General features: G+C 48.2%; 1 protein-coding gene across 2 annotated transcripts in view; it reads right to left on the reverse strand.

The window, feature by feature from the left end:
• The window catches only part of GREB1 (growth regulating estrogen receptor binding 1), a 100881-nt gene that overhangs the window by 17059 nt on the left and 57216 nt on the right, over window positions 1-26606 (reverse strand). The window contains exons 15-23 of one of the 2 annotated variants that reach the window (XM_015111724.3): window positions 26422-26602; window positions 24571-24766; window positions 23028-23164; window positions 13744-14083; window positions 11700-11815; window positions 9316-9515; window positions 7878-7967; window positions 5850-6481; window positions 3755-3857 (exon numbers count right to left, since the gene is read on the reverse strand). In XM_015111724.3, the coding sequence (XP_014967210.3) occupies window positions 3755-3857; window positions 5850-6481; window positions 7878-7967; window positions 9316-9515; window positions 11700-11815; window positions 13744-14083; window positions 23028-23164; window positions 24571-24766; window positions 26422-26602 (1995 nt within the window). The remainder of the gene's footprint in view (window positions 1-3754; window positions 3858-5849; window positions 6482-7877; window positions 7968-9315; window positions 9516-11699; window positions 11816-13743; window positions 14084-23027; window positions 23165-24570; window positions 24767-26421; window positions 26603-26606) is intronic. The other variant, XM_077960130.1, reaches the window with a different exon arrangement.

The raw sequence follows: 26606 nt of genomic DNA on the forward strand, positions 1-26606 counted from the left end.
CCGGTGTGTGATGTTCCCCTTCCTGTGTCCAAGTGATCTCATTGTTCAATTCCCACCTATGAGTGAGAACACACGGTGTTTGGTTTTCTGTTCTTGCGATAGTTTGCTGAGAATGATGGTTTCCAGCTGCATTCATGTCCCCACAAAGGACACGAACTCATCCTTTTTTTATGGCTGCATAGTATTCCATGGTGTATATGTGCCACATTTTCTTAATCCAGTCTGTCACTGATGGACATTTGGGTTGATTCCAAGTCTTTGCTATTGTGAATAGTGCCACAATAAACATACGTGTGCATGTGTCTTTATAGCAGCATGCTTTATAATCCTTTGGGTATATACCCAGCAATGAGATGGCTGGGTCAAAAGGTATTTCTAGTTCTAGATCCTTGAGGAATCGCCACACTATTTTCCACAATGATTGAACTAGTTTACAGTCCCACCAACAGTGTAAAAGTGTTCCTATTTTTCCACATCCTCTCCAGCACCTGTTGTTTCCTGATTTTTTAATGATCGCCATTCTAACTGGTGTGAGATGGTATTTTATTGTGGTTTTGATAACTTTTTAACTTTATAACCTTTTTAACTCTTTGACTCTTTTGTAATAACACTTAGCTTAAAACAAATACATTGTACAACTGATCAAAAATGTCTTCTTTCTTGATATCCTCATTCCATGAGCTTAATATTTTAATTTTTCTACTTTTATTTGTTTTTTATTGTTGTTGTCATTTTTCTTGAGACAGAGTCTCGCTATGTCACCCAGGCTGGAGTACAGTGGCACCATCTCAGCTCACTGCAACCTCCACCTCCCGGGTTCAAGCGACTCTCCTGCCTCAGGCTTCGGAGTAGCTGAAATTACAGGTGCATGCCAACACATCCGGCTAATTTTTGTACCTTTAGTAGAGACGGGGTTTCACCATGTTCGCCAGGTTGGTCTCAAACTCCCAGCCTTGCCCCACTAGAAGGTCTTTAGGGGCAGTAATAGTCATGGAGCTGTCATCTCCTATGAGAACAATGCCTTCTTCTGAAGTCTCTCCTGAAGGACCTGCCCAAGGCTGTTCTACAGTTAACTGCTTTTTAATAAGTAGGAGTATAGTACCATAAAAGTATGGTAAATACATAAACCAGTAACAGCTGTTTATAATTATCAAGTGCTATGTACTGTACATAATTGTATGTGCTAGACTTTTGACAGTACTGGCAGTGCAGGTTTATTTACACCAGAATCGCTACAAACACTTGAGTAATGCCTCTTGCCACAGCATTCCGATGACTACGATATCACTAGGTGATAGGAATTTTTCAGTTCCCCTAGAATCTCATGGGACCAGTGTCACAGATGCAGTCTGTTGACCAAAACATCATTATGTGGTGCACGACTACATTTTAAATGTGCACAAAGGATGATGCTTGGAGTGCAATTGTTATTGAGTCCGTGGGCTGCTGGGACACCCCATTGTATCTGCAAGGCTCCTGACACATATTCCATTTTCAGGATTGTTCTAATGAGGCAAGAACGTGGATTCAGAGCTATCTCCATCCAGAGGAACAGCCTTGTGCTGTTTGCTGTGAGAATGGCTTTGCTCTCCTGTCCTAAGTCTGACTTCCACTCCGGCCAGAGTCCTGACCCAGAGGACCTCAGCCCTGTGCTTCACTCCAGCCCGTCTCCCCAGGTGACCACACTGGTGGCCAAAGCCAGCAAAACCTGCATAGCTTCCTTTCTTGCCTCTATCTAAATGCTCCCCAGCCAATATGGCTCAGCTCCTGTCACTCCACCTGTAGAAAGGCTCTTGGAGTGCTCCAGCCCAGGGCCTTCTCCCTTCTGGTGCCAACAACATTCGTAGTCCAAACCAGTTTTCCATTTACCATGTCTCATCTCACATGGTGATCATTGTAGTCTATGGTGCTTACTAAATGTCTGTCAGCTAAAAGGTAGAAAAATCTAGTTGGCCCAACTCAAATTATAAAACATGTTGATTATATTAAATACATGTCCTACTATAGTGCACACATGGGCAGAGTGCATGTCCATAGGAAGGCAGGGGAGAAATGCCTATGAATATTTAATAGGTTTTGGTCAAGCATGGTGGCTCACACCTGTAATCCCAGAACTTTGGGAGGCTGAGGTGGGTGGATCAGTTGAGGTCAGGAGTTCGAGATGAGCCTGGCCAACATGGTGAAACCCTGTCTATACTGAAAATACAAAAATTAGCTGGGCATGGTGGCACATGCCTATAATTCCAGCTACTCCAGAGGCTGAGACAAGAGAATCACTTGAACCTGGGAGGTGGAGGTTGCAGTGAGGCGAGATGGTACCACTGCACTTCAGCCTGGGCAACAGAGCTAGACTCTGTCTTAAAAAAAAAAAAAAAAAGGTCTTGGTGCTCTGTGTGTGTCACATTTAATCCCTATAAAACCCTATAAAACAGAAATTATCCCTATTCAACGAAAGAGATAAGATTTAAAGAATGGGCTTTATCATTGAACAAACTGGGTTCAGATTCTGTCTTCATCACTGGTATGTCCAAGAAAGAAAGGAGACAAATTCAGCAGGGCTGCAGACTTCACCTGAAATGTGGTTCCAAACCGTGGGGAAACCTTAGAAAACTCAGAGCCAGGCTGAAGAGCCTCTCCTTTCCTGGGAGGGAAGGCCGAGGGCTGGACGGGTTTCCTTGGCTCCAGATTTTCTCCAAATCAAAACTGAAGCACAGTTGACAGCACCGCACCAAGTGCCCTTCAGCACCGGTGCAGCTGGCTGGCAAGCTCTCCACAACACAGACAGGACTGTCTGACAAGCTCGCTCTCCCAGCACAGCAGACTCATTGACCAGACCAAGTTTATGAGCCCCTGGGAGGAGTGATGATGAGGAAACAGGGGAGGTTATTTTATATGAGCTCAAAAAGAAGCTGATCTTTTTTTTTTTTTTGAGATGGAGTCTCGCTCTGTCGCCCAGGCTGGAGTGCAGTGGCACGATCTCAGCTCAGTGCAAGCTCCGCCTCCCGGGTTCCCGCCATTCTCCTGCCTCAGCCTCCCGAGTAGCTGGGACTACAGCCGCCCGCCACCACACCCGACTAATTTTTTTGTATTTTTAGTAGAGACGGGGTTTCACCGTGTTAGCCAGGATGGTCTCGATCTCCTGACCTCATGATCTGCCCGCCTCGGCCTCCCAAAGTGCTGGGATTACAGGCGTGAGCCACCGCACCAGGCCAAGAAGCTGATCTTAATCAGGGTAAACTCTGTTCTGGAAATGAGAACAGGATTTTCCCCACATTTCACGTATTTCTATTGTGCCCCAAGACACTGACCTCCCTGCCCAGCAGCCTGAGCAGGAAACCTCCCCTGAGAGGTAAGTCTGCTTTGCAGAGGCAGCAGTCAAATCTAATTCCATCCAGCCCTGCCACTACTCAGCTGGGCTCCCAGGCATGTGATTTATGAGGAGAATGGAACATCTACCTCACACTGGGCCTAGGAAATTAACATGGTAACTTACGCAAAGTATGGAGTTCAGCACTCCACATGCAGAGGGTACTCAGTAAACAGTCATCTACTAATCGTAATTGTATCCCTACAGCAAAGGCCTGATACTGAGAAAAATGACTACAAGATAAATAGCACCCCCTATAAGGTCCTTGGGATGAGTCTGATCATGAATCTGAGAATTCCATCTAGAAAGTGAAATATAAAATTAAAGTCACTTGAGAAAGTGATGCAGGTGGTTCCAAGCCCACGTATCCCCAAACAGATAACTCACTGATATTGATCTCCTCCTCGTCATAGACATCCACTTCCGTGAGCCGAACAAGCATCCTGGACAGGACACTGAGGAACTGCAGGTAGGCGCCTGTCTTCCCGATCTGTAAAGGTATGGGAGTTAAAACCCCCAGTGAAGAAGCCCTATCCATGTGCCAGGCACCGGCTGAACACCTGGCATGGCTCCTGCCATCTGCCTCACTTGAAGATCCTGTCTTTAAAATGAGAGCCCCGTGGATGCATAGATATTTGAAGGGAACAAGCATGGCAGGTGGACAAATGGACTCCCACGAGCACAAGGCCTTCCTGCTTAAATATCTTCGCAAATGCATCTCTAGATTTTAACCAGCCGCATTTTTCAGCTGTTAGAAATAGAATTTTATCATAAGCTGAAGAAAGCTGCTTCCAAAAAATAGGATACTATAAAACATAATGTCTTATGAATCTTGCAAATTGCTTGTCTTAATCCATATGTCTGTACAAGATAGCAAAATTCATTGCATAAGACATTTTTAAAAAGTGCTTCTTGTATTTCTCCTTCTAAACCCAGGAAAAGAACGACTTTCTTCTTCCTTCTCCTGCTTCCTGTAACACAGAGTTCCCTTCTTCCCCAGCCAAGCTTCAGGGTAGCATACCTCCTATTAATCTTAGTTCATTTTGGTTATTACTGTTGAGAAGTACTCATGGTCTGGCCCAGTACCCTCCTTGCACCCCTGTATAAAGAGCCACTACAAGCGGGGTGGCTCACGCCTGTAATCCCAGCACTTTGGGAGGCCGAGGCGGGTGGATCACGAGGTCAAGAGATCGAGACCATCCTGGCCAACATGGTGAAACCTCGTGTCTACTAAAAATACAAAAAAAATACCGGGCGTGATGGCATCCACCGGTAGTCCCAGCTACTCAGGAGGCTGAGGCAGGAGAATCGCTTGAACCCGGGAGGCAGAGGCTGCAGTGAGCCGAGATCGTGCCACTGCACTCAAGCCTGGCGACAGAGCGAGACTCTGTCTGAAAAATAACAATAATAATAAATAATAACAATAATAAATAAGAGAGCCACTCCAGGGACGTGCTTTCCAAGCACCGAGCCCAACGCCTGGTTCATGCTACAACTCAGCAAATGCCAATGAATGGAAATAACTAAGTTTACAGAGGAAAACATGACACCCAAGCACAGGGAAGCTTCAGAGAAAAAATCTGCAATACAGATGATAGACAAAGGACAAAAATCTGTAATATCTAAAGCACTTCTACGAATCAACAAGAAATGTCAAATGGCCTAAAGGAAAAACAAATAAGAAAAACCAGAAAATCACTGAAAAAGAAGTCCCAATGACCAGTAAAAATAAAAGAAAATGTCAATCTTACTAGTAAAACTGTAATGTATTATTTTTCACCTATCAAAGAGACAACAATTTTAAATTGATAATATCCAATAGTGTGAGGGTGTGGAAGAAGGGAGACTCCTCGGTAAGAAACATTTTCTTTTGTCCTTTTTAAATCAGAAAAAGTAATATTGTTCATTGTACAAGTTTAAGACACAAATGGATACTGAACCGCATTCCAACCCCAAAGCCCAGCTCCGTTCTGAAGAGCAGACCTCAGTCCCCAGCCCTCCTCCTCCCCACATGCTCACGCCCAGGAGATTCTGCCATTGAGAGGTGAAATGGACTTTCGCTATTAAGGAAACACCATGCACTGGGGGAGGGCTGCGACGGGGAAACAGAACCCCCAGTTCCCCGTTCATGGTTCACCGAAACCTTCCAGTGGAGAACCCAGAGTTTTGTTTCTATTTGTTAGAGAACATGCGCAGTGGCCGAGTGAGATGACGTGGGGTGAGGAACCGTAGTCTGATACACCCAGAGAGGTCTCCCGTCCACCCCCAACATCACACAGGAAGGAATGGAAGCCACCAGCCCTGAGTGGCAGATGAGTCCCGCCCTCCTCCCTCTGGTCCACTCCAGGCCATTGGAGAAGATTCCATCATGGGAAGCGTGAAAAGTGAAGACGCGGTGCGGTCACCCCCATGCCTGCCTTCCAGATGGGAGTGTGAGGACCCCCCAGTCTGGGGCTATGCTGGGGGAGCGAGCAACACCCACCTGAGGGGGGCCGCTGAGCAGCAGCCTGCGGGGGTGGAAGCCGTCCACGCGGCCCTCGGCCCGGTTGCCGTAGTCCATGTGGCTGGGCCGGGGCACCGTCCACTGCCGGTAGTAGAGGGACTGCTCGGTGGACGTCATGGTCTTGCTGAGCAGGGGGCGGAAAGAGCTGGCCCACATGACTGAGGGGGAGGGCAGCAGGGAGGCAGCCTTGGGCAGGCCGCTGCTGTCAGTGGACACAACCATGTCATATACGAGCTTGGGCAAGAAGACGACGGGTGGCTGGCGACAGGCCTTGGTCAGGGAGCACTGGGAGGCCTGCAGGACCCACGTGCCGGCAGCAGGCGCCACGGATGAGGAGGACGAGCCCGAGGAGGAGGACAGCTGGGAGCATGACGAGGTGACCGACACCTGGACGCTCCTCTGGCTGGTCTTGAGGCTGCAGTCAGGCTGGGGTGTCAGCCCGGGACTGTGCCTGCTGATGGCCGACGGTGGCCCCTGACTTGCCCGGGGCCTCTGTTTCTCACCAGGGGCTCTGCCCTCCTCTGTGGGGCCACAGGGCTGGGGCGACCTGGCATGCTCTCCCTGGGGGAGCCCTGTGGGCTGAGCCGAGGACTCACCACCGAGCGCTGAACCTGCGGAGAGATGAACCTGGTCAGGGATGTCCTAGAAGGTACCTGTCCCAGGAGTGACCCATCCCAGGAGTGACCTGTCCCAGGAGTGGCCCATCTCAGGGGCGACTCGTCCCAGGAGTGAGCTGTCCCAGAGCTTGCCGGTGGCTCCTGTTTCTGCCCCAAGCCTCCTGTACTTGTGTTTCAGGCAAACAGACCCAGTGGTTGCGGCGCTGGCTTTTCTGACTGAGCTCCGGCCTATGAGGCAGGGCTTCTTTCGGTCTCTGAGCTCTGGGCTGAGGGTGAAGAGGCTCAGTGCTGACTCCATCAGGGGTGTCTGGGAGCACAGGCACAGGAGATGAGGGAAAAAGGAGATGCCCCCAGCCAGTCTCCTGGTGGGCTCTGACCTCTGACCTTTCCCCATCCCAGATCAAACAGCAGCGACTCTCAGCCGTTCCCCCAGCCACAGCTAGGTGCCTCCCTGCCTCCCGCAATGGGGGCCTGCGGCCAGCGCACCTGTCCCTGCACCCAGGCCCTGTGCGTCTCGCCCCTGAGCCTCTCAGCCCTTAAGGCTTCCTCCATTTATAACACCTTCTGCAAGGCCTGGTTGGGGGTCAGCTGCTCTCTCAAACCTGTGGTAACCTCCCCTACCCTGAAATCTGCCCTCTGCCTTGGGACAAAAGTACAGACTTCCTCATATGCGAAGTGAAAATGTGTGCGAAAAACGACTGCAAAATAGCACGTCTTTTATGAGAACGATGAGTTCGTTCCTTGAGGTCAGGTCTACATCTCATTTATCCTCAGGGCTGATCCAGATAGCAAGGAGGCCCTCATAATGCTTGTGGCGGGAAGACGGGACACTCTTTCATGTTCGTGGTCCTGACTGCTCTCGGAGACAGACGGACCCCTTAGGGCAGAGACCGTGTAAAGCCTGTGATTGGCACTGCCCACTTCCTGTGGCTCTGGCTACATGGAGGGCTCATGAGCTTGTATTGCCTTTTGTTGCTCTTCCCCCAGTGAAGTCTCCGTGTCTATTTCTCTCCTTGTGCTCAGCTGCTCTCTCCACAGGGCACGGGGTTTTCCCAAGCTAACAGCAGCAGGGAGAACATCCGGGGACCCGCCCCTAACATGGCCAGACTCAGCCTGAGGCCCCAGCCACAGTGAGGGGCAGCATCCATGGTCTTCACCTGAGGACAGGGGCAGCGGAACCCTACAGTCTTGCTCAGTCTTCAAGTTCTCCAATCCCAAGTTCACCAGAACATTTACTCTCTAGAGTCCAGTGCTTCAAAGATTTCCTTATCTTTCCAGTTCTGATGGAAAATAAAGGATCAGCAAATAGCCCTATATATGTTCCTTTTCATTCTCTGAAACCTCAAAAACCAGTTCGCTGATCTGGTCCTTCCCGCGTGGGAAGACTCACCGGACGCCTTGGAGGAGAGGGACGAGGATGCTGAGTCGTGGGAGTGGGACCTCTCCCTTTTCATGGGGCTTCTCTTCTCCAAGGTGGAGCCTGTTTCAAAACACACAGGCTGAGAATGCACCGAAATAACCATCCCTGACATTTGCCCAGCACTTTGCAGTGTGTAAAGTGTGTTCCCATGATCACCTCTCCTCAGCCATTCACTCATTCACTGCCATCTTCCAGGCCCCCACCATGGACAGGGCCCTGAGGAGACAGGAGTGGGCTGCGGTGCAGGGAGGCACTCTGGGTGCAGCAAAGGCCCCTGCCCATGAGGCACAGCTGCAAGCTGGTGGAGGAGATATAAAAAAGACGGGTCGGGGAGCCTGCGGGAAAAGCAGGGCATCTCCTGGAAGAGGGGGCAGCTGGCCTTCGTCCTGAAGGGCCACACGGATTTCCAGGTAAAGCAGAGAAAGGAAAACTCCAAGCAGCAGGAAGGGAAGCCGTGCAGCGCAGAGGCCAGGAGGGCAGAGCACAGCCCGGCCACTGCAAGTTTAATGCGGGCCAGTGCGCAGTGCAGTGGGGGCTGTGGGTAGAGAGGAGCAGATGGTGAAACTAAAGAAGGGGGTCCTGAGACGCCAGGGAGCATGGAGATGTGCAGCAGATACCCACAAGTGAAAGAATTAAATCAGAGTCTCTGCTGTGCTTCGAAAAGACGGCTATAGGCGGGCAGGTCCTTCCATCTGCATTTTACAGACGAGCAAGCTGAGGCTAGCAGAGGTCCCATAGTCAAGACAGAGGAGGGAGACCACAGACCCAGTCTAGTGCCCACACCCACCTCCTTCCCCTCTACACACTCCATAAATGCTTTCTAGTTTTTGTACGATTGTCTACATATTTCTCATCACATTGTTGACTACAGTCAATGCCTTGTGATGTTATCATTTATGTGTCCTATGAAAAAGATGGCATCAGATTTGAAAAGTCTGCAAATGAGCCTGTTTTCATAAATCTTAAGAATGGACAGCATGCTGTTGGGTTGATGCACAGAGGAAATAAGCAAGCAAATCACACTGGGTCAGAATCCCACCAGTGAGTGGAACGAGGAACTCTAAGAAATTTTGAACTTGAACTCTAAATAATCTTAATTTTTCTTCCTACTCTTTAAGAATTCTAGAACTAGGAAGAACCTCTATAGGGATTTCCATTTTCTCACACCACCAAAAGAGACGGGGAGAAAACAAGCAAAATCTGAATTCAAGGAGAGCTCTGCCATTTCCTCCAACACTGGAAATGTTGGAAACAACACTGGAAATCCAGAGCTGCTGTCCAGCAGAGAGGCCCCAGGACCTGCTGAACTGGAGACGGCTGTCTCCATAAGCACAGGCAGCCTCAAAGCTCAGAAGCCAAGAAAGACGTGCAGACATGGACACCTAGGCTGAGGGCAGCCACCCCTCACCTTCTGTCCCCAGCTCCTCATCCTCGTTGTCTGTGCTGCTCAGCTTCTCTGCATCACTTTCCAAGGCCTCGTTCCTAGCCCCCTTCTCCAAGGGAACCTCGTTGCTCACAAAGTAGGCAGCCAGGCCCAGCTCCTGCTCCAAGGCTGTTCTCACCAAGCAGGACGAGTTTATCAATCGCAGGTCGCAGTACCTCAAAGACCTAGCAAGACACAGAAGAGAGTGTCTGTTTAGCGCCTTCCACAAGTGGGGTGCTGTTCCCACTGCTATAGGCAGCACTGATCAGGACCATGCCCCACCTTCCTGGTGAGGACCCAGGGACTCGTACAAGTGGAAAAGCCAACAGTGTTACTGGCAGCTTGCAGCAACAAATTCAGTATAATAGTAAATCTTTGGGGACACCCACTGTGCACTTAGCCCTGTGCTGCATTAACTTTTGGACCAGATAAAAAAGGGGCTTGAACCTGAGCTCTGCTATAAGGCTCTGATTTTTTCATCTGAAAGATGGGAATAAATATTAATAACCATCTGGCTGGGCGCGGTGGCTCACGCCTGTAATCCCAGCACTTTGGGAGGCCAAGGCGGGCCGATCACTGGAGGTCAGAAGTTCGAGACCACCTAACCAACATGGCAAAACCCCATCTCTACTAAAAATAGAAAAATTAGCCAGTTGTAGAGGCGGGTGCCTGTAATCCCAGCTACTCGGGAGGCTGAGGCAGGAGAATCACTTGAACCCGGGAGGTGGAGGCTGCAGCGGAGTTGAGATTGCGCCACTGTACTCCAGCCTGGGCAACAGAGTGAGACTCCATCTCAAAAAAATAAAAATAAAAATAAAAATAAAAAGCATCTAAGTCCACTGTGACAAAGATTAAATGTAATCAGTGGGCATTCAATTATTCAATCCAAGTGAACACATGCCAGGGTACTAGATGCTAGAAATACGATGGCGATCAAGTCGGACACCAACAAGCAATGCTGTGAGCAGGAGAGGAAAGGCCAACCCCATGCTCAGACTCGCGCAGCAGAAACACAACCAAGGCAAAGGGTTTAGAGAGGGGTGCGTGAGGGTTCCAATGGGGCTCTGAAACTTACTGCTCAGGTGACCTCAGGCAAATGATCGTTCATTGACTCAACCATAAAACAGGATGGTGACACTACTGCAGCAAGGAGTAAGTTTTATATGAAAAGTCTATCATGACACCTGGTACAAAGAAGGTACCAGAAGGTGCCTGGTATAAAGAAGGTTACAGAAGGTGTCTGGTACTCAGCAAACGCTTGCTAAAATTTAAAACAGATTAAGACATTGTCTCAGTCCTTAAGGAGTTGAAGAAGAAAAGAATTAACCCATGTGAAATAGCAACAACCAAGGTCAAATGTTCTGGAGCCCCCCCCTTCCCCTGGCCCATGAGTACGCAGCATGCAGAGGGCTGTTTGCTAAAGTGTGGGGTGGTCCTGGGGGAAGAAGCCAGGCCCACTGCCAGCCAGACTGGCTTAATCTCAGTAGGCCTCAGTTTCTTCATCTGTAAAATGGGACTACTGAAATAGCACCTCTCCCCCAGGGTTAAGGTGAGAGTAAAATGAAATAAAACATAAAAGAAGAATCTAGGACAGTGCCCAGAACATACAGGAACTCCACTGATGTCGGCTTTTACTATCTGTGGCCGGCCGTCTGCTCTTCTCCATGGGTATGAAGTCTCTAAAACCCAATCTGTCACTACCAATCCAAGAAACCGCCTTACAGGAGGCCCAGTGACCTGAGTCTCGAGTGTCTGCATGTCTGTGTGGTGGCCTAGAGACCTTCCCCCAGGGGACATCGAGTGGATGTGTGGCTGAGACTTTCCAGGCTGTGATGGCTTCGGAGGGACACACCTTCTGAGACAGTCCACTCTGTGCCGGAAGAATCAGCTCTTCCCAAGCAGCGTCAGTTGCCCCCACTCCCAGAACACCTCCTAAGCCAGGAGGGCCCAGGCATTGCGGCGGCCTAGGTACCAACAGGAACTGTGGCCGCAAGTCCTGGAGCGGATGCCTTACTGTCCAAGGCAGAACTGCCATCCCCAGCGCACACAGAGCGCCCCATGGGGAGAAACTGAACTCAGGAGGCTTTAAATCCTGACTCCAGCTGTAGGGCCTCCACTCGCAGAGCCCGGCCACAGCCATCACCATGAGCCCAAACAGTGCCTTTCTGACAATCAGGAAAAGGGGCACCAGCCTTAGACGCACTCAGGCCCCTGCTGGGAAAGCCACGATGAAGGTCCTACCCACGGTGCCTGTGAATGCGAGTGGTGCTGCCTGCCGTCAGGGCATGGCAGCCCCCTGACATGCTCCCTGAGGGGGCCCAGGCAGCCAGCTCCTCAGAGACCCCCAGGGGCATAACCCCTCCACTCACCTCGGCAAGGACTCCCCGTGCGGGTCCATCCCACTGAAGATCAGGATGCACGGCAGACCCTCCAGCTCCAAGTAAGTCTGGGGTCTCCACTCCACATCCTCGATTTTCTGCCACATCTGCAGATAACGAAAAAGAAATAAAGCCACAGACACCTCCCTTCCCGACCAGCCCAGCTCAGAGGAACCCCTGATGGCCTGCCACGCCAATTTAAACTCCTTGAACTACATCTTCTAACCAAAAGGAAATTTCTTTAGACTGCAAATTAGCACACCATGAAAGATGGGAATTTTCAGTCGTCTAGAACATGTAGACTAGTCAGCCAGAGGGTGTCCAAGACATCTGTCAGCTGACCAGCTGTGTGAAAGAACGTCTGTGTTGTCAGCTGCTCCTTACGTTTTTTTGTTTGTTTGTTTTTTGTTTTTTGAGGCAGAGTCTCGCTCAGTCACCCAGGTTGGAGTACAGTGGTGCAATCTCAGCTCACTGCAACCTCCACCTCCAGGGATCACGTTATTCTCCTGCCTCAGCCTCCCAAGTAGCTGGGACTACAGGTGCATGCCACCCCATCTGGCTAATTGTTGTATTTTTAGTACAGACAGGGTTACTCCACGTTGGTCACGCTTATCTCAAGCTCCTGACCTCAGGCGATCCGCCCGCCTCGGCCTCCTCAAGTGTTGGGATTACAGGCGTGAGCCACCGCGCCCAGCCAGCTGTTCATGTCTTGCCTGTGTTCTCTCCTGACAGTGTCCTCCCTTTCATTCCTGTTTTCCACTCATTTGTTCTTTCCCTAACCCTTTTGCACTTTCTGTCACCTGCGGGTTAAGGGAGAACCTACTATGGGTCAGGCGCTGTGCTGGGCTTTGGGGGGCTGAGTTCTGTGGGGATGGCCCTCACCCCCCACCATCCGGGAGGGGGGCTGGATGACAGGCAGGGAACATGGCACTGCCCTGGGCATGGTGGAGGGAGAGGGTGGCTTCCTGAAAGAGGAAAGACGCCAAGCTAAGTGCTGCAGAAAATAAGCAGGGCAGCTCACAGCTGGAACCCAGCACTTTGGGAGGCTGAGGCAGGATGATCGCTTGAACTCAGGAGTTTGAGATCAGCCAGGGCAACATAATGAGACCTTGTTTCTCCTAAAAATTTTAAAAATTAGCCAAGTGTGGTGGCACACGCCAGTGGTTCCAGCTACTCAGGAGCCTGAGGCAGGAGGATCCCTGGAGCCCAGGAGCTCAAGGCGGCAGTGAGCTGTGATCGCGCCACCACACTCCAGCCTGGGTCACAGAGTAAGACCCTGTCTCAAAGGAGAAAATAAAGAAGCATCAGCTAAACAAAGAAGAGAGGAAATGGATCCCCAGGAAAAAAGAAAGCAGGCTGCTGCTGCGCAGAGGCCGAAAGTCATAAGGCAATGCTGCAGGGGTGTGGGGGTGCTGCTGGGGCGGAGGGCAGGGGTGGGGAATCACAGAGAGGAGGCTGGGGGGTGGCTGGGTCTAAGCAAGCCACGCTGGCCACGCTGTGGGGTTTGTGCCACTTCCTGCCTCTGGTGGGCCCCTCAGCTCTCCCAGGTACCCCCCGCGCACAGCACCTCCCTCCGCCCCTCCCCGCGCACAGCACCTCCCTCCGCCCCTCCCCGCGCACAGCACCTCCCTCCGCCCCTCCCCGCGCACAGCACCTCCCTCCGCCCCTCCCCGCGCACAGCACCTCCCTCCGCCCCTCCCCGCGCACAGCACCTCCCTCCGCCCCTCCCCGCGCACAGCACCTCCCTCCGCCCCTCCCCGCGCACAGCACCTCCCTCCGCCCCTCCCCGCGCACAGCACCTCCCTCCGCCCCTCCCCGCGCACAGCACCTCCCTCCGCCCCTCCCCGCGCACAGCACCTCCCTCCGCCCCTCCCCGCGCACAGCACCTCCCTCCGCCCCTCCCCGCGCACAGCACCTCCCTCCGCCCCTCCCCGCGCACAGCACCTCCCTCCGCCCCTCCCCGCGCACAGCACCTCCCTCCGCCCCTCCCCGCGCACAGCACCTCCCTCCGCCCCTCCCCGCGCACAGCACCTACCCTGAGCTGCTTTACGAAGTGCTTCCCCACAGTGACGCCCGAGCTGGGACTGCCCAGGATGATCTCGAAGTGCTCCTCCAGCGCCAGCCGGGCCCGCACGTGGGCCAGCCGCTCATAGGCCACGGCCGCCAGGGGCGAACAGGGCACCCGCAGCAGGACCATGAGCCCGTGGCCACAGGGGCACTGCTTCGGGGAGTTGAGGAGGTTCTGCGTGATCTCCAGCGTCTCCACCGACGTGTAGTTCTTCATCTGCGGGAGGCCGCTCACAGCCATCAGGGCGGCCGCGTAGTGCTGCACGAGAACAAAGGTCCTGATCACCGCGCTGTGCAGGCGGGGGAACCTGCAAGGAACACAGAGAGACCATGCCTGTGACGGCTGCGCCCGCCGGCCTGCTGCTGCCAAGTCACCCAAGACATCCGTCACTCCGGCACAGGCAATTCCTGCATTACACACAGTTGTGCTGCCTTTAGAAGGTGGTTGTGGGAACCTGAATGAGAAACCTTCTTTAGAAACCAAATTATACAGTCCTTTTTTTTCCAGCTGGGAAACAAAAACATAGGTTTGTTGTTATTATGTTTTTCAGCATTTGGCACTTAGTAGCTGCTCAATAAATATCTGTCCGATGAATTAGCTGATGAAGAAATGGTATAAATGCCTATTTTGTCTCTATCAGCATAATGTGCAGTTCTCTGAGGAGGTGGCTAAGTTGCCCCAAGTTCCTACTAGAAACAGGAGAACCACCAGCAATCAATATGGAAATGCAGCTACCAGAGGCCCTAGTTCTAAAGGCACATCTCTGTGTTCACTTCGATCACAGTGAATTATTAGAAATATAACTAAACATATTTTAATGTGACAGATGAATTACAAATCAGAACTTATCCAGCCAAATCAAGAATCCCAGTTTTGGCTTTAAAACTGTGGTTACTATATGTGTCCCCACACAAAGGTGGTGGCTGCTCCCACAACCACCTGCTCTCCTAGAGTGGCTCTGACCCATTAGTCAAACAGACCCCAGGGCACCAATGGAAAAGGCCAGGCCCCTGTAGATGATGGTGTTTCTCAACGGGAATAAATAAAGTGGTATCCACTTTATGCACAATGTTCTTCTGGGTTGATTGAGCTGGAATGGATCCCCCTAACTCTGGGTTTTTGTAGCAAAGGTAAGGTAGTTTCTCAACCTACAGAAAAGAGTTCCACACCGTGGCCATGCCACCCTGTGAGTTCTATCAGGGCAGCCAGCTCGCCTTCCTACAGCACCTGATAGCATTTCTGACATTGCGATGACATCCCTGCTCCTGCTTCCTGACCATCCTCCTCCTTTTCTTCATCCTTCCTTCAGCACTTCATCCACTATGCAGGTCACATAAGCTGGAAGCCGGCCTGGCAAGCTTCTCATTACAAGTGCCATCTCAGGAAGGCATAACTGGTCCACAGACTCTGGCATGAAGGGGACTCAGCAGCCCACAGACTGCTCTACCTACCCCTGGTGCACCGGTCAAATAATGCCCAGGAAACAGACTGCCTGAGGTCAGGAGTTTGAGGCCACCCTGGCCAACATGATAAAACCCTGCCTCTACTAAAAATACAAAAATTAGTCGGGCATGGTGGCACACGCCTATAATCTCAGCTACTTGGGAGGCTGAGGCAGGAGAATTGCTTGAACTCGGGAGGTGGAGGTTGCAGCAAGCCAAGATCATGATCACCACTGCACTCCGGCCTGGGCCACAGAGCGAGACTCCATCTCAAAATAAATAAATAAATAAATATACATAAATAAATAAAAATAAATAAATAATAATGCTGCCCAGGAAGAAAGAAAGTGCAGTAGGAAAAATGGGCTCTGCTCAAAGGACAGAGACTTCCGCTTCTGACAAGATGGAACAACGGGATCAGATTTCTCCTCCCATCTGAAACAGCTGAAAAACTGAACACATAAGTGAAACAACTGCATTTCAATACATGGAACATCAGGCAGTGAAAGACAGTGATCCTAACGATGTGAGACAAATCAGGTGAGCCCCCCAGCTTCTGCCTACAGTTTCTGGGATGTATTCAGGGAAAGGGAAGCCAGCGAAGCTCGGTGGTCTCCCTGAGTTGAGGAGGGTATTGAATTCCAGGAAAACCAAGGCAGCTAGAGATCACAGGGCAAAGTACCAAAGAGGAGAGATCTGCAGAGGGTCTCCCTAAAGTCTTCAGCTGACATGAGCAGTGCACATATGTAAGGAAACGACCCAAGGCCAAAACAAGAATCCTTTGGTTGCAAAAGAATTAAAGGGAACAATGTCTCAAGTTCATGTAGGGCTGGGAATAGTTCCTGTTTCCACAGCCAATAGGGAACACCTCTGAGTCATGAAACATTATAGAGTAACTTTTGGCAAAGTTAGCCTTACATTAAATACTGTTCTGGTCCTGCCTGACAAAGTTTAAAACCAGGACCTGGAAGATTAAACTGTATCCAAGTAACTTAGTTGTATCTCCCCGCCTCAAAAAACTCAGTATTTACAGACATACAAATATATCTAGCACCCAACAAGGTAAAATTGACAATATCTGGCATTCTCTCAAAAGTTACCAGACATGTAAATAAGAAGGCAAATATGATCCATAATTGTAGGGAAAAGAAAGAGAGATCAGACTATTATTGTGTCTATGTAGAAAAGGAAGACGTAAGAAACTCCATTTTGACCTGTATCCTGAACAATTGCTTTGCCCTGAGATGCTGTTAATCTGTAACTCTGCCCCAACCTTGAGCTCACAAAAACATGTGTTGCATGGAATCAAGGTTTAAGGGATCTAGGGCTGTGCAGGATGTGCCTTGCTAACAAAATATTTACAAGCAGTATGCTTGGTAAAAGTCATTGCCCCTCTCCAGTCTCAATAAACCAGGGGCACAATGCACTGTGGAAAGCCGCAGGGACCTCTGCCCTGGAAAGCCGGGTATTATCCAGGGTTTCTCCCCGTGTGATAGTCTGAAATATGGCCTCATGGGATGGGAAGGACCTGACCGTCCCCCAGGCCCACACCCATGAAGGGTCTGTGCTGAGGAGGATTGGTAAAAGAGGAAGGCCTCTTGCAGTTGAGATAAGAGGAAGGCCTCTGTCTCCTGCCTGCCCCTGGAACTGAATGTCTTGGTATAAAACCCGATTGTACATCTGTTCATTTCTGAGATAGGAGAAAAACCGCCCTGTGGCGGGAGGTGATGCGTGTTGGCAGCAATGCTGCTTGGTTACTCTTTACTCCATGGAGATATTTGGGTGGAGAGAAGCATAAATCTGGCCTGCGTGCACATCCAGGTATAGTACCTTCCCTTGAACTTATTTGTGACACAGATTCCTTTGCTCACGTTTTCTTGCTGACCTTCTCCCCACTATCTACCTGCTCTCCTACCACATTCCTCTTGCTGAGATAGTGAAAATAGTAATCAATAAAGACTTAGGGAACTCAGAGACCGGTGCTGGTGCAGGTCCTCCGTATGCTGAGTGCCGGTTCCCTGGGCCCACTGTTCTTTCTCTATACTTTGTCTCTGTGTCTTATTTCTTTTCTCAGTCTCTCATCCCACCTGATGAGAAATACTCACAGGTGTGGAGGGGCTGGCCCCCTTCAATAATAAAGGGGGGGGAACAAATTGATTAATAGAAACTGACCCAGGAATGACACAGATGACAGAATTTACAGACAGCAAAATTAAAACAATTATTGTAACTATATTCTGTATGGTTAAAAATCTAGAGGAAAGACTGAACTTGTTTACTAGAGATATAAAAATCACAAATTAAATTCTAGAGATAAAATCTTCAATGTTGTAGATAGAAAATAAACTAGACCCTGAATTCTCATGGGAGCTATGATCTTTGTACGTGACCTTGCCCTGCCAGCCACAACAGACTTGTTCAGGTATGGAAACCCAACTCAGGCTGAGCCAGTCTTCTCTTGGAATTTTTCAAACTCTAACAAAGAATAAGTTCCCCACTGGAATCTGGAGACCGTGAGGCTCAGCACCAAGCAGTGGTAATGGTTTTCGGTGCACGGAGGAAGGCATTGTGCAGTGAGATACAATATGACCATCATACAGATACCAAAGACAAAACAACAGTCTTGGCAGTGTTTGAATACTTAAGTTGTTAGGTATCTCTGCTGTTCTATGGTTTACTTGTTCAACCTTTCCTATTATTTTGTGAGTCAGTACATCCCTCTCTTTTTCTTAAAAGAGTTCAAGTTGAGTTTCTGTTACGTGCAACAAAGAGTTCTGATTAATAAACACAATAACGATGTATCATCAATGTGTATGTACATCAATGCATGTGACACCTGAAATTGTCTTTTTTCTCTTAGAAATCTTGTTATAAAACTGTGCTTTTGTAAGATAAATACACACACACACACATACTGGATGAAATTGGCAGCAGATTAGATAACATAGAAAATAAGACTCATAAACTTGAAAACACAGCAATAGAAACTAAAATATTCCAGCACTTTGGGAGGCCAAGGCAGAAGAATCACTTGAGGCAAGGAGTTCAAGATCTTGGCAAGAGGAGCAAGAAAAATTTTCAAAAATTGGCCAGGCATGGTGGCATGCACCTGTAGTCCCAGCTATTTGGGAGGCTGAGATGTGGGGATGGCTTGAGCCCAGGAGTTTGAGGTTACAATGAGCTATGATCATGCCACCACACTTCAGCCTGGGCAACAGCCCTAAAAGATTCTTTCTTTACAAAATAATAATAGGCCAGGCATGGTGGCTCACATCTGTAATTCCAGCACTTTGGGAGGCCAAGGCGGGCAGATCACAAGATCAGGAGATCGAGACCATCCTGGCCAACATGTTAAAACCCTGTCTCTACTAAAAATACAAAAATTAGATGGGCACGATGGTGTGTGCCTGTAATCCCAGCTACTCAGGAGGCTGAGGCAGGAGAATCGCTTGAATCTAAGAGGTGGAGGTTGCAGTGAGCCAAGATCGTGCCACTGCACTCCAGCCTGGCAACAGAGTGAGACTCCGTCTCAAATAATAATAATTATAATAATGAAACTAAAATCAAATAGCAATCAATTAAAAGGCAGAGATTGTCACATGTGATAAAAAAGTAAGACTGAACTATAAGCTGCCTACAAGAAACCAAGTTTAAGCACAAAAAGAGAAACATGCTCAAAGTAAAAGGATAAAAAATTATAATCTATAGTAACACCAGTCAAAAGAAAACTAGAATAATTATATTAATATCAGAAGAGATTATAGAGCTATAAATAATATTCTTTGGGTCATCTGAAAATAATAAAGGAGTCAACTTATCAACAGACACTTCACCAAAGATGATACACAAATGGCAGATAAACATAGGAAAAGATGTTCAACATCATTAGTCACTGGAGAAATTAAAATTAAAATTACGAGCTACAGCTTCATACCTATTAGAAAGAATAAAATTTAAAATACAGACCATACCAAGTGCTGACAAAGATGTAAAGCAACTGAAATTCTGATGGGAATGTAAAATGAACCACAGTTGACCCTTGAAAAACATGGGTTTGACAACTGCAAGGGTCCACTTGTACATGGATTTTAAACCAAATGCAAATCAAAAATACAGTATTTTCTAGATGTGAAAACCATGGACATGGAAAGCTGACTTTTGCTTACGTGTGGGTTCCAGAGGGCTGACCATGGGACTTGAGTATGCATGGATTTTGGTATGTGGGGACAGTTCTGGAATTAACCCTCGATGTATACCAAGGGACAGCTATGCTTTGGAAAACAATTTGGCAGCTTGTTAAAAAGTTAAACATACACCTATCAAGTAACCCAGCCATTTCACAACTAGGTGTTTACCCAGGGAAAGTGAAAGAATATGTCTATACAAAGCTTCGTACATGAATATTCATAGCACCTTTATCTGTAACAGCCAAAACTGAAAAACAACCTAGATGCCTCTTAACCAGTAAAAAAACAAACTAGTATGGCCATACAATAGTATTCTATTCTAGAACACCAGCAGTGAAAAGGAACAACCTATTGATACGTAAAAGAACATGGATGAATTTCAATATAATTATACAGAGTGAAAGACGCCAGGCCAAAAACAGAGTACATATTGTACAATTCCATTTATATAAAACTCTAGAAAATGCAAACTACATTTCTACAGTGGGAAAAGGACAGGAGGAAGGAATTACAAAGGGGCAGGAGAAAACTTTTTTTCATTACCTTGTGGTGACCATTTTACCAGTCTATACATGGATCAAAATGTAAACTGAATACTTTAAATATACATGGCTGGGAGTGGTGGCTCACGCCTGTAATCCCAGCACTTTGTGAGGCTGAGGTGGGTGGATCATGAAGTCAGGAGTTTGAGACCAGCCTGACCAACATGGTGAAAATCCATCTCTACTAAAAATACAAAAATTAGCCAGGTGTGGTGGCAGGTGCCTGTAATCCCAGCTACTTGGGAGGCTGAGGCAGGAGAATTGCTTGAACCCAGGAGGCAGAGGTTGCAGTGAGCTGAGATTACACCATTGCACTCCAGCCTGGGTGACAGAGTGAGACTGTGTACCCCCGAAAACAAAGAAAAACAAAAAAGAAAAGAAAAAGAAAAAGAAAAGAAAAGATGTACGGTCTACTGGCTGTCAGTTGTTCCCCATTAAAGCTGCCGTGTAAAAAAAAAAAAAAAAAAAGATAAGCATTAGGAGGCTCTGGTGCCCAGCTCCAGACAGCACCCCAGCTAAGGCACAGAAATGTACCTTAGCTGTGGCTCAGCAGAGAACTACGCCCACCCTTAAGCCTCTATGGTGGGCACTGAAGGAAAGAGGTTCCATAGACAATACATTAGAACAAAAATAGGAGTTGTCAAAGGTCTAGATCTTTTGGTTTTAAGTTATAGTCGGTTTGTGTCCAACTGACAGTCCTATAAGCAGTTTTCCCAGCCGTATGCTGGCGTTTATGACACATGGAGGACTAACAGTCTGGCCACACATACGGTGGCAAGAGGCAGTAACCCCATGTTCTAACCTTTATCTCCTTCTGTTCAAATTACCAGTTTCAAGGGCATTCTCCAGACAAATGATTCCTAGTAAAGGCAGTACGGTATGGTGGAAAGGTGTCGAACCTGTCTGCAGTCCATGTTGCCACCAACAGGCTGCATGAGCTCGGGCAAATCACAGTCCCACTCCGGGCTTCAGTTCCCACAGTGATAAAATGAGGTGATTGGGCCAAATAATTCCTAGAAGTTCCTATGATTCTCCATACTTCAACATTCCAGGGTTTGATAGTCTCTTCTCACCCAGTGAGACATAAGATTGAATCTCTGCAATGCTTCTAGTTTAGCAGAGGGGGAGGGAGAAGACAGGAGGATGATGGTGATAGTGGTGGAGGTGGTGGTGCTCGCAGCCAACAGGAGCATGTAATGTGTGTCAGGCCCTGTTTCCAATGCTTTACGTGTATGAATCCATTTAATCCTTACAGTATCTCTATGATGTAGGTGTTATCATCTCCAAAGAAAATGGAGAAACTCTCAAAGTCTCACAGCTGGTTAATGGCAGATTCAGGATTCAACCCCAGGAAGGATGATTTTGGAGCCTGAGCTCTCAGCACGCACAGCATGCAACTGTTACTGAATGTGCGTACGTACATTATCTCAGGAAATTCTAAGAAGCCGCTAGGAAGGTGGGTTTGTTCTACAGGTGAGGGTACAGAAGTTTAGACAAGTCAGATGATTTGCCAAGGTTAAAACTAACAGAGGGGCAAACCAAGATGTACTGGCATGGTGGTCACAGCCTATCCTTTACTAGCTGTGAGCTTTTGGTCAGTATGGCTTGGTGGTTGCGTGGGTTTGGAGCCAAGGAAGCAGGGCCGGGGTCCAGTTTCACTATAAACCCCCCATGTGACTTTGGACAAGTGGCCTAACTTCTCTAAGTCTCAGTTTCTTCATCTGAAAAAGGGGGATAACAGTATTTCCTATCTCACTGTGTCACTGTAAGGATTATTTTAGGTAATAAATACAGAGCACTGAGCCCAGTGTCTACAACATACTAAGCACATCACGTGTGCTTACCGCCTGAGGAGAAGCAGAGGAAGGGCAAAGGCCGGTTTTCTTGCCTCTGAAATCTTGGAGGGCTACTTCATGCAGCAAGTTGATGAGAGCTCAGCTGTCGACCCACGCGCTGGAGAACTGACCTGATTAATTTCTGTCAGTATCATAGAACTGAATAGTATCTAAGATATTTAGTTTCTCCAAGAGTGTTCTGGGAAATTCTAGTCCCATGAGCTACTGGACACATCTCTAGCCTTCTGGAGAATTATAGCATGCATGGATGTGCTGAAGGCTCCAAGAACTCTCGTGGAAAAGAAGTCCTTTCCTTAAGTGTTTCTCAGACACGTTTGACCATGGAACCCCTTTACGCTTAGCAACTATTAGTATCCAGCCAAAGCAGTATACCTTGGAACATAGCTTGAGAAGGATATGTCTAATTTCATCCCTTGTCTGCAAATGAGAAGATTGAGGTTCAATAAGAAAAGCAGGTAGAGACCAGCTCATGCTGACAATCAGTGGTATTTTGTTCAGTGGCATTTTCCTTTGCATTAGATCGTCTATAAAACTTGGCCTGGCTTTACCACGAATAAACCATGTAGTACCTGGCAATTACTTAGCCTGTCTGAGCCTCAGTTTCATCTATAAAATGAGGTCTGTTGCAACAGGGTTAACAGGGCTGGCTGTGCAGTCAGAGTGACTCTGGGTTCTCACCCAGTTCTGTCACTTGCTAGACACGTGGCCTGAGAAAGCTATGGGGCCTCTCCAAGCCTCAGCATCTTCATTTGCAAAGTATGGATAACAGTAGCAACTGGCTCAGAGAGGCAGTGAGAATCAAATCAGATAATGACAGTAAAGTCCCTGGAAGAGTTAACGACACAAAATAAACATTCAATAAATGATACGCATCGGAAATAAAAACAAAGCAGACTGTGATCATCAATGCAGTTTCTTTTAAAGCTTTGTTATCTTCCTCCCATTTTCCTACCCTCCACTGGTTCGAAAACATCATTCCACATTCCAGCATATTTCTGCTCACTGTCCTCTCTAAAATTTTCTAGAGCAACAGCATGACAAAGATATCACTGACCCAAAGGGATTCAAACACAGGAGAAGCAAAAAACCAGGGTACATTTCATGGAGAAACTGAGTCACCCAGGAAGGAAAGGTCTCCCTGGAATTCCCTGGCTGGCTAAACGCACCTCGACTTCCCCTTTAAGCTACTGAGCACTTCTAGTAACTGAGAAGAGAAACAAGTACCTTTTTCCTAATGCAGTGACCATGGCTTCAAAGGAGCTGTCGTATCTGAGCAAGGGGAGGCTGTGCCCTGAAAGGGTGGATTCAATAAACTCCGAAAGCCCGAAGTACTTCTTATTCTCATGATATAAGTCCACTCCCTAAAACAAAGAAGAGCATCAGTCACTCCAACATTGTATTCGCGGGGACGGCCAGAGGTTCACGTGCCAGGCCTGCGGACGACCTGGGTTGGCAACTTCATCTAAATCGTGCCTACTGTGCAGCGGCTTGAATGGCATTTTATAAACTTCTCCCACCTGCAGAAGCAGAGCAAAGAACCTGCCATACTTTAAAAATGGTGTGTCCCCATCGCTCAGGAGTTTTCCATTCATTCGGTCCCAATGTCTTCACCAAGAAGAAAACCAGCCTTATCTTATTTAAACATATAAATGTCTTTGTTAAATTTGCTTCTTTCTACAATCTTAAGCTAGTTTTAGGAATAAGCAAATCAATTATCTTGCATTCAGTTGCTACTAAAAATCAGAAGATGAAGAAAACATTTATCTAGCCAATTTCACTCACACAGACATAAAATTCCAAAGCTGGGGGAATCTGTTGAAAGCACAAAGGCATGAAAATTCTACCCCTAAACACCCTAAACAGCACAGTGGTTAAGGGCTGAGCCAAGGAGCCAGTGGCCTGGGTCATATCCCAGCTCCATGACTTTCTAGCTGCCTGGCCTGAGGCAAGTGGCCCAACTCTGTCTCATGTTCCCCATTTGTAGATGAGAACTCATCCTAGCACCTGCCTCTTGCATGAGCTCACAGCAGGAAGCACTTTGGGCAGGGCCTCCCTGGCTCATGGGAAGTGCCTTACGAACAATGGCTATTGCCACCACGGATTCTCGGTGCACAGGACAAAAGCCAGGTATTTTTTTTAAAGTTCCTCAGAGGATTGCAAGGCACTCCAAATAAGTCTCATCTTTTACCTTTATTTATTCCTGTGTAACTAACTACAAACCACCCAGAATTCTCAAATTACCAGAATTGCTTTAGTCTTCTATTTTGATGAGAAAATGCCAGGTGATAAGCTAAAAACTCACCACGTTTTGAGGATATGTGTTTAGTTTGAGGAAGGAGATTCTGCATCTCACTATTCAAGGATGCAGGGATAGGACAACAGGAACCTTCCTAGGGCTTCTAGAGACAATGAGCATCGCTCTGTATGGAGCCCGAAGTCCCCAATCCCCAAGGGCTCTACCTTCGATATCTCCATTCAATGCCATAGAACAAACATTCCAAATGCTGCTCAGCAAGCTGCAGTCACCAGAGGAAATGTCACACAAACTGCATTACATCTTCTGAGATGAGGAGGCCAACTGGCATAATGTAGGAAGGTTTCCAAAAAGACGAAGAAGGATTTACACCTAACTCTGGGTTAAACCAAAGATCCAAGGAGCTGGAACCCATTATCCTCGACCACATTGGTCAAGGCTTTTACTAAATGTAATTTCTGCAAACCCAAGTGTCATTGCTACACAAGGGCCCAGCAGCCCTGTGGCACTCACATTACTGCAGGAGGCGGGCCAGTGGATCTCATTGTAGGGGCTGATGAGGGTGTGCTGTGTCTGCAGTGCATACGGGAAGGAAGTCACGTGAAGTGTCACAATGTTAGGGGCCTCCTTCACCTCCCTGCAGTTGAGCAATCGGTCCACCAATCCCACCGACGGGTCACTTTGAGAATAGAGGTTATGAACAGCGCTACTGAGGGAGGAAAAGACACAATCAGTTGAATTACTATATTGTTTTCTAATTTTGCAAGGGTGAAGCAGCTGAATAAATGTATAACTAACCCCCGACTTTGCCAACAATTGAAGATTATGGCTCTGCCCATGACTAGGAATAGAGAAAAAAATGGCTGGAGTGCAGGTAGCTGTCAGGGACTCTCCCGAGACTCATTACTTAGGAAAAACGTGTCTGGCGGGGGACGGTAGTCAGGGAGGATTTCTTATAAGACACACACTCCTTCTATCCCGATCAGTGATGTGTCCCCGAGAATGTTCCATGAATCATTTGTTCCTCTTTGGACCCATCTGATTGTGTACTTATCTCCTTACAAAGTCCTTCTGACCTTGAAACGATCCGGAAAAGATATAAAAGAGTAGATTCTAGAGTCAGTTTAAAAGGCAGCAGGAGAGGATTGGGAAGCATTTTGGACAAGGGGTCTGGGAGACAGGCCCAGCTCTGCACTTCTCTGTGGGACAAAGGCCTTTGCATTCTCTCCTGTAAGTCTAGGGGATTAAAAAAAATCAGTGCTTAACCCTTTGGATGGCAGGAGGCCACTTTGAGAAACCTACTCCCAAAATGAATATTCACAATATAGCTCTTTCTATAATTTCGGAATGTTCCAATCTCCCCCAAGCCCATACATGAATTCTGGATTGTAAACCCACTACAAGGTGATCCTTCAGGTCCTCACCAGCCCTAACTAGCTATCTGTGGATCTGTGACAATCAAAAGTTTTCTCCATGACCGGGTCCAGGAGCCCCCTCCTTTCTCATCTACATCAGAGGAAATGTCTGAGCGTACAACTCCTAGGCCAGTCTCACGGAGATGACCAATCCTGCTAAACCACCAGAAATCCTGCCAGATGCTTGGCTTGGCCCATCTGAAATTCATGTTTATGTTCATTTTAACATAGTAAGTAAAATCACCCCTTAAGAATGGCAGGCATCAGCTGGGTGCGGTGGCTCACACCTGTAATCCCAGCACTTTGGGAGGCCGAGTCAGGTGGATCACGAGGTCAGGAGATCGAGACCATCCTGGCTAACACGGTAAAACTCCGTCTCTATTAAAAATATGAAAACAAAATTAGCCAGGCGTGGTGACATGCACCTGTAGTCCCAGCTACAGAGCGAGACTCCATCTCAAAAAAAAAAAAAAAAAAAAAAGGGCAAGCATCAGTGGTGACCCATGGTACTGGAGCCCACAGAGCCTCTTTCAGGGAAGGGCGAGGCTAAGCAACTCCTGCTAGGACCCTCTGCACCCCACACCAGCATGGCTCCTTGGGGCTGAGTGGACTATGAAAGAAACACATCAGGCATCAGGCTGTGATTCGAGGGCCTCGGCTCTGCCACTAACACCCTCCCACTCCACCCCGCCCTATGACTCTGGGACACACGCTTCCCTTCTCCAGCCATTAGATTCCACTATGGTAAATTTCAGAGGTGGCACTAGAGAATCCCTGAGATAACTTCCAGCTCAAGATTGTGGAAAGCATCCATGGCACCTGCTTACAAACACCAAGCCCAAACATCATCCATCTTTTCAGGATTTGTACCCTCAGCCCCCAGGAACATCCACATATGTCGTTTCAAGGAAGGAAAATGTCAACCTGTCATATATCAAGTCAATCTAACCTCACAAGATCCCAGTGCGCATGGTCATGGATGAGGACAAAAAGTGTGTGCGGGTTCTGGAAGGAGTTTTGCAGAAAAGCCTTAAATTTTGTCTGTGCCTCCGCGTCTAGCTTCAGGACATACTGTTCCACCCTCTGCTTCGTCATGTGCTCTTTCTCCAGACCAAGCTCCAGTAAAACTCCTGC

The sequence above is a fragment of the Macaca mulatta genome, chromosome 13 (genome assembly GCF_049350105.2).
Source record: "Macaca mulatta isolate MMU2019108-1 chromosome 13, T2T-MMU8v2.0, whole genome shotgun sequence".
Taxonomy (NCBI): Eukaryota; Metazoa; Chordata; class Mammalia; order Primates; family Cercopithecidae; genus Macaca; species Macaca mulatta.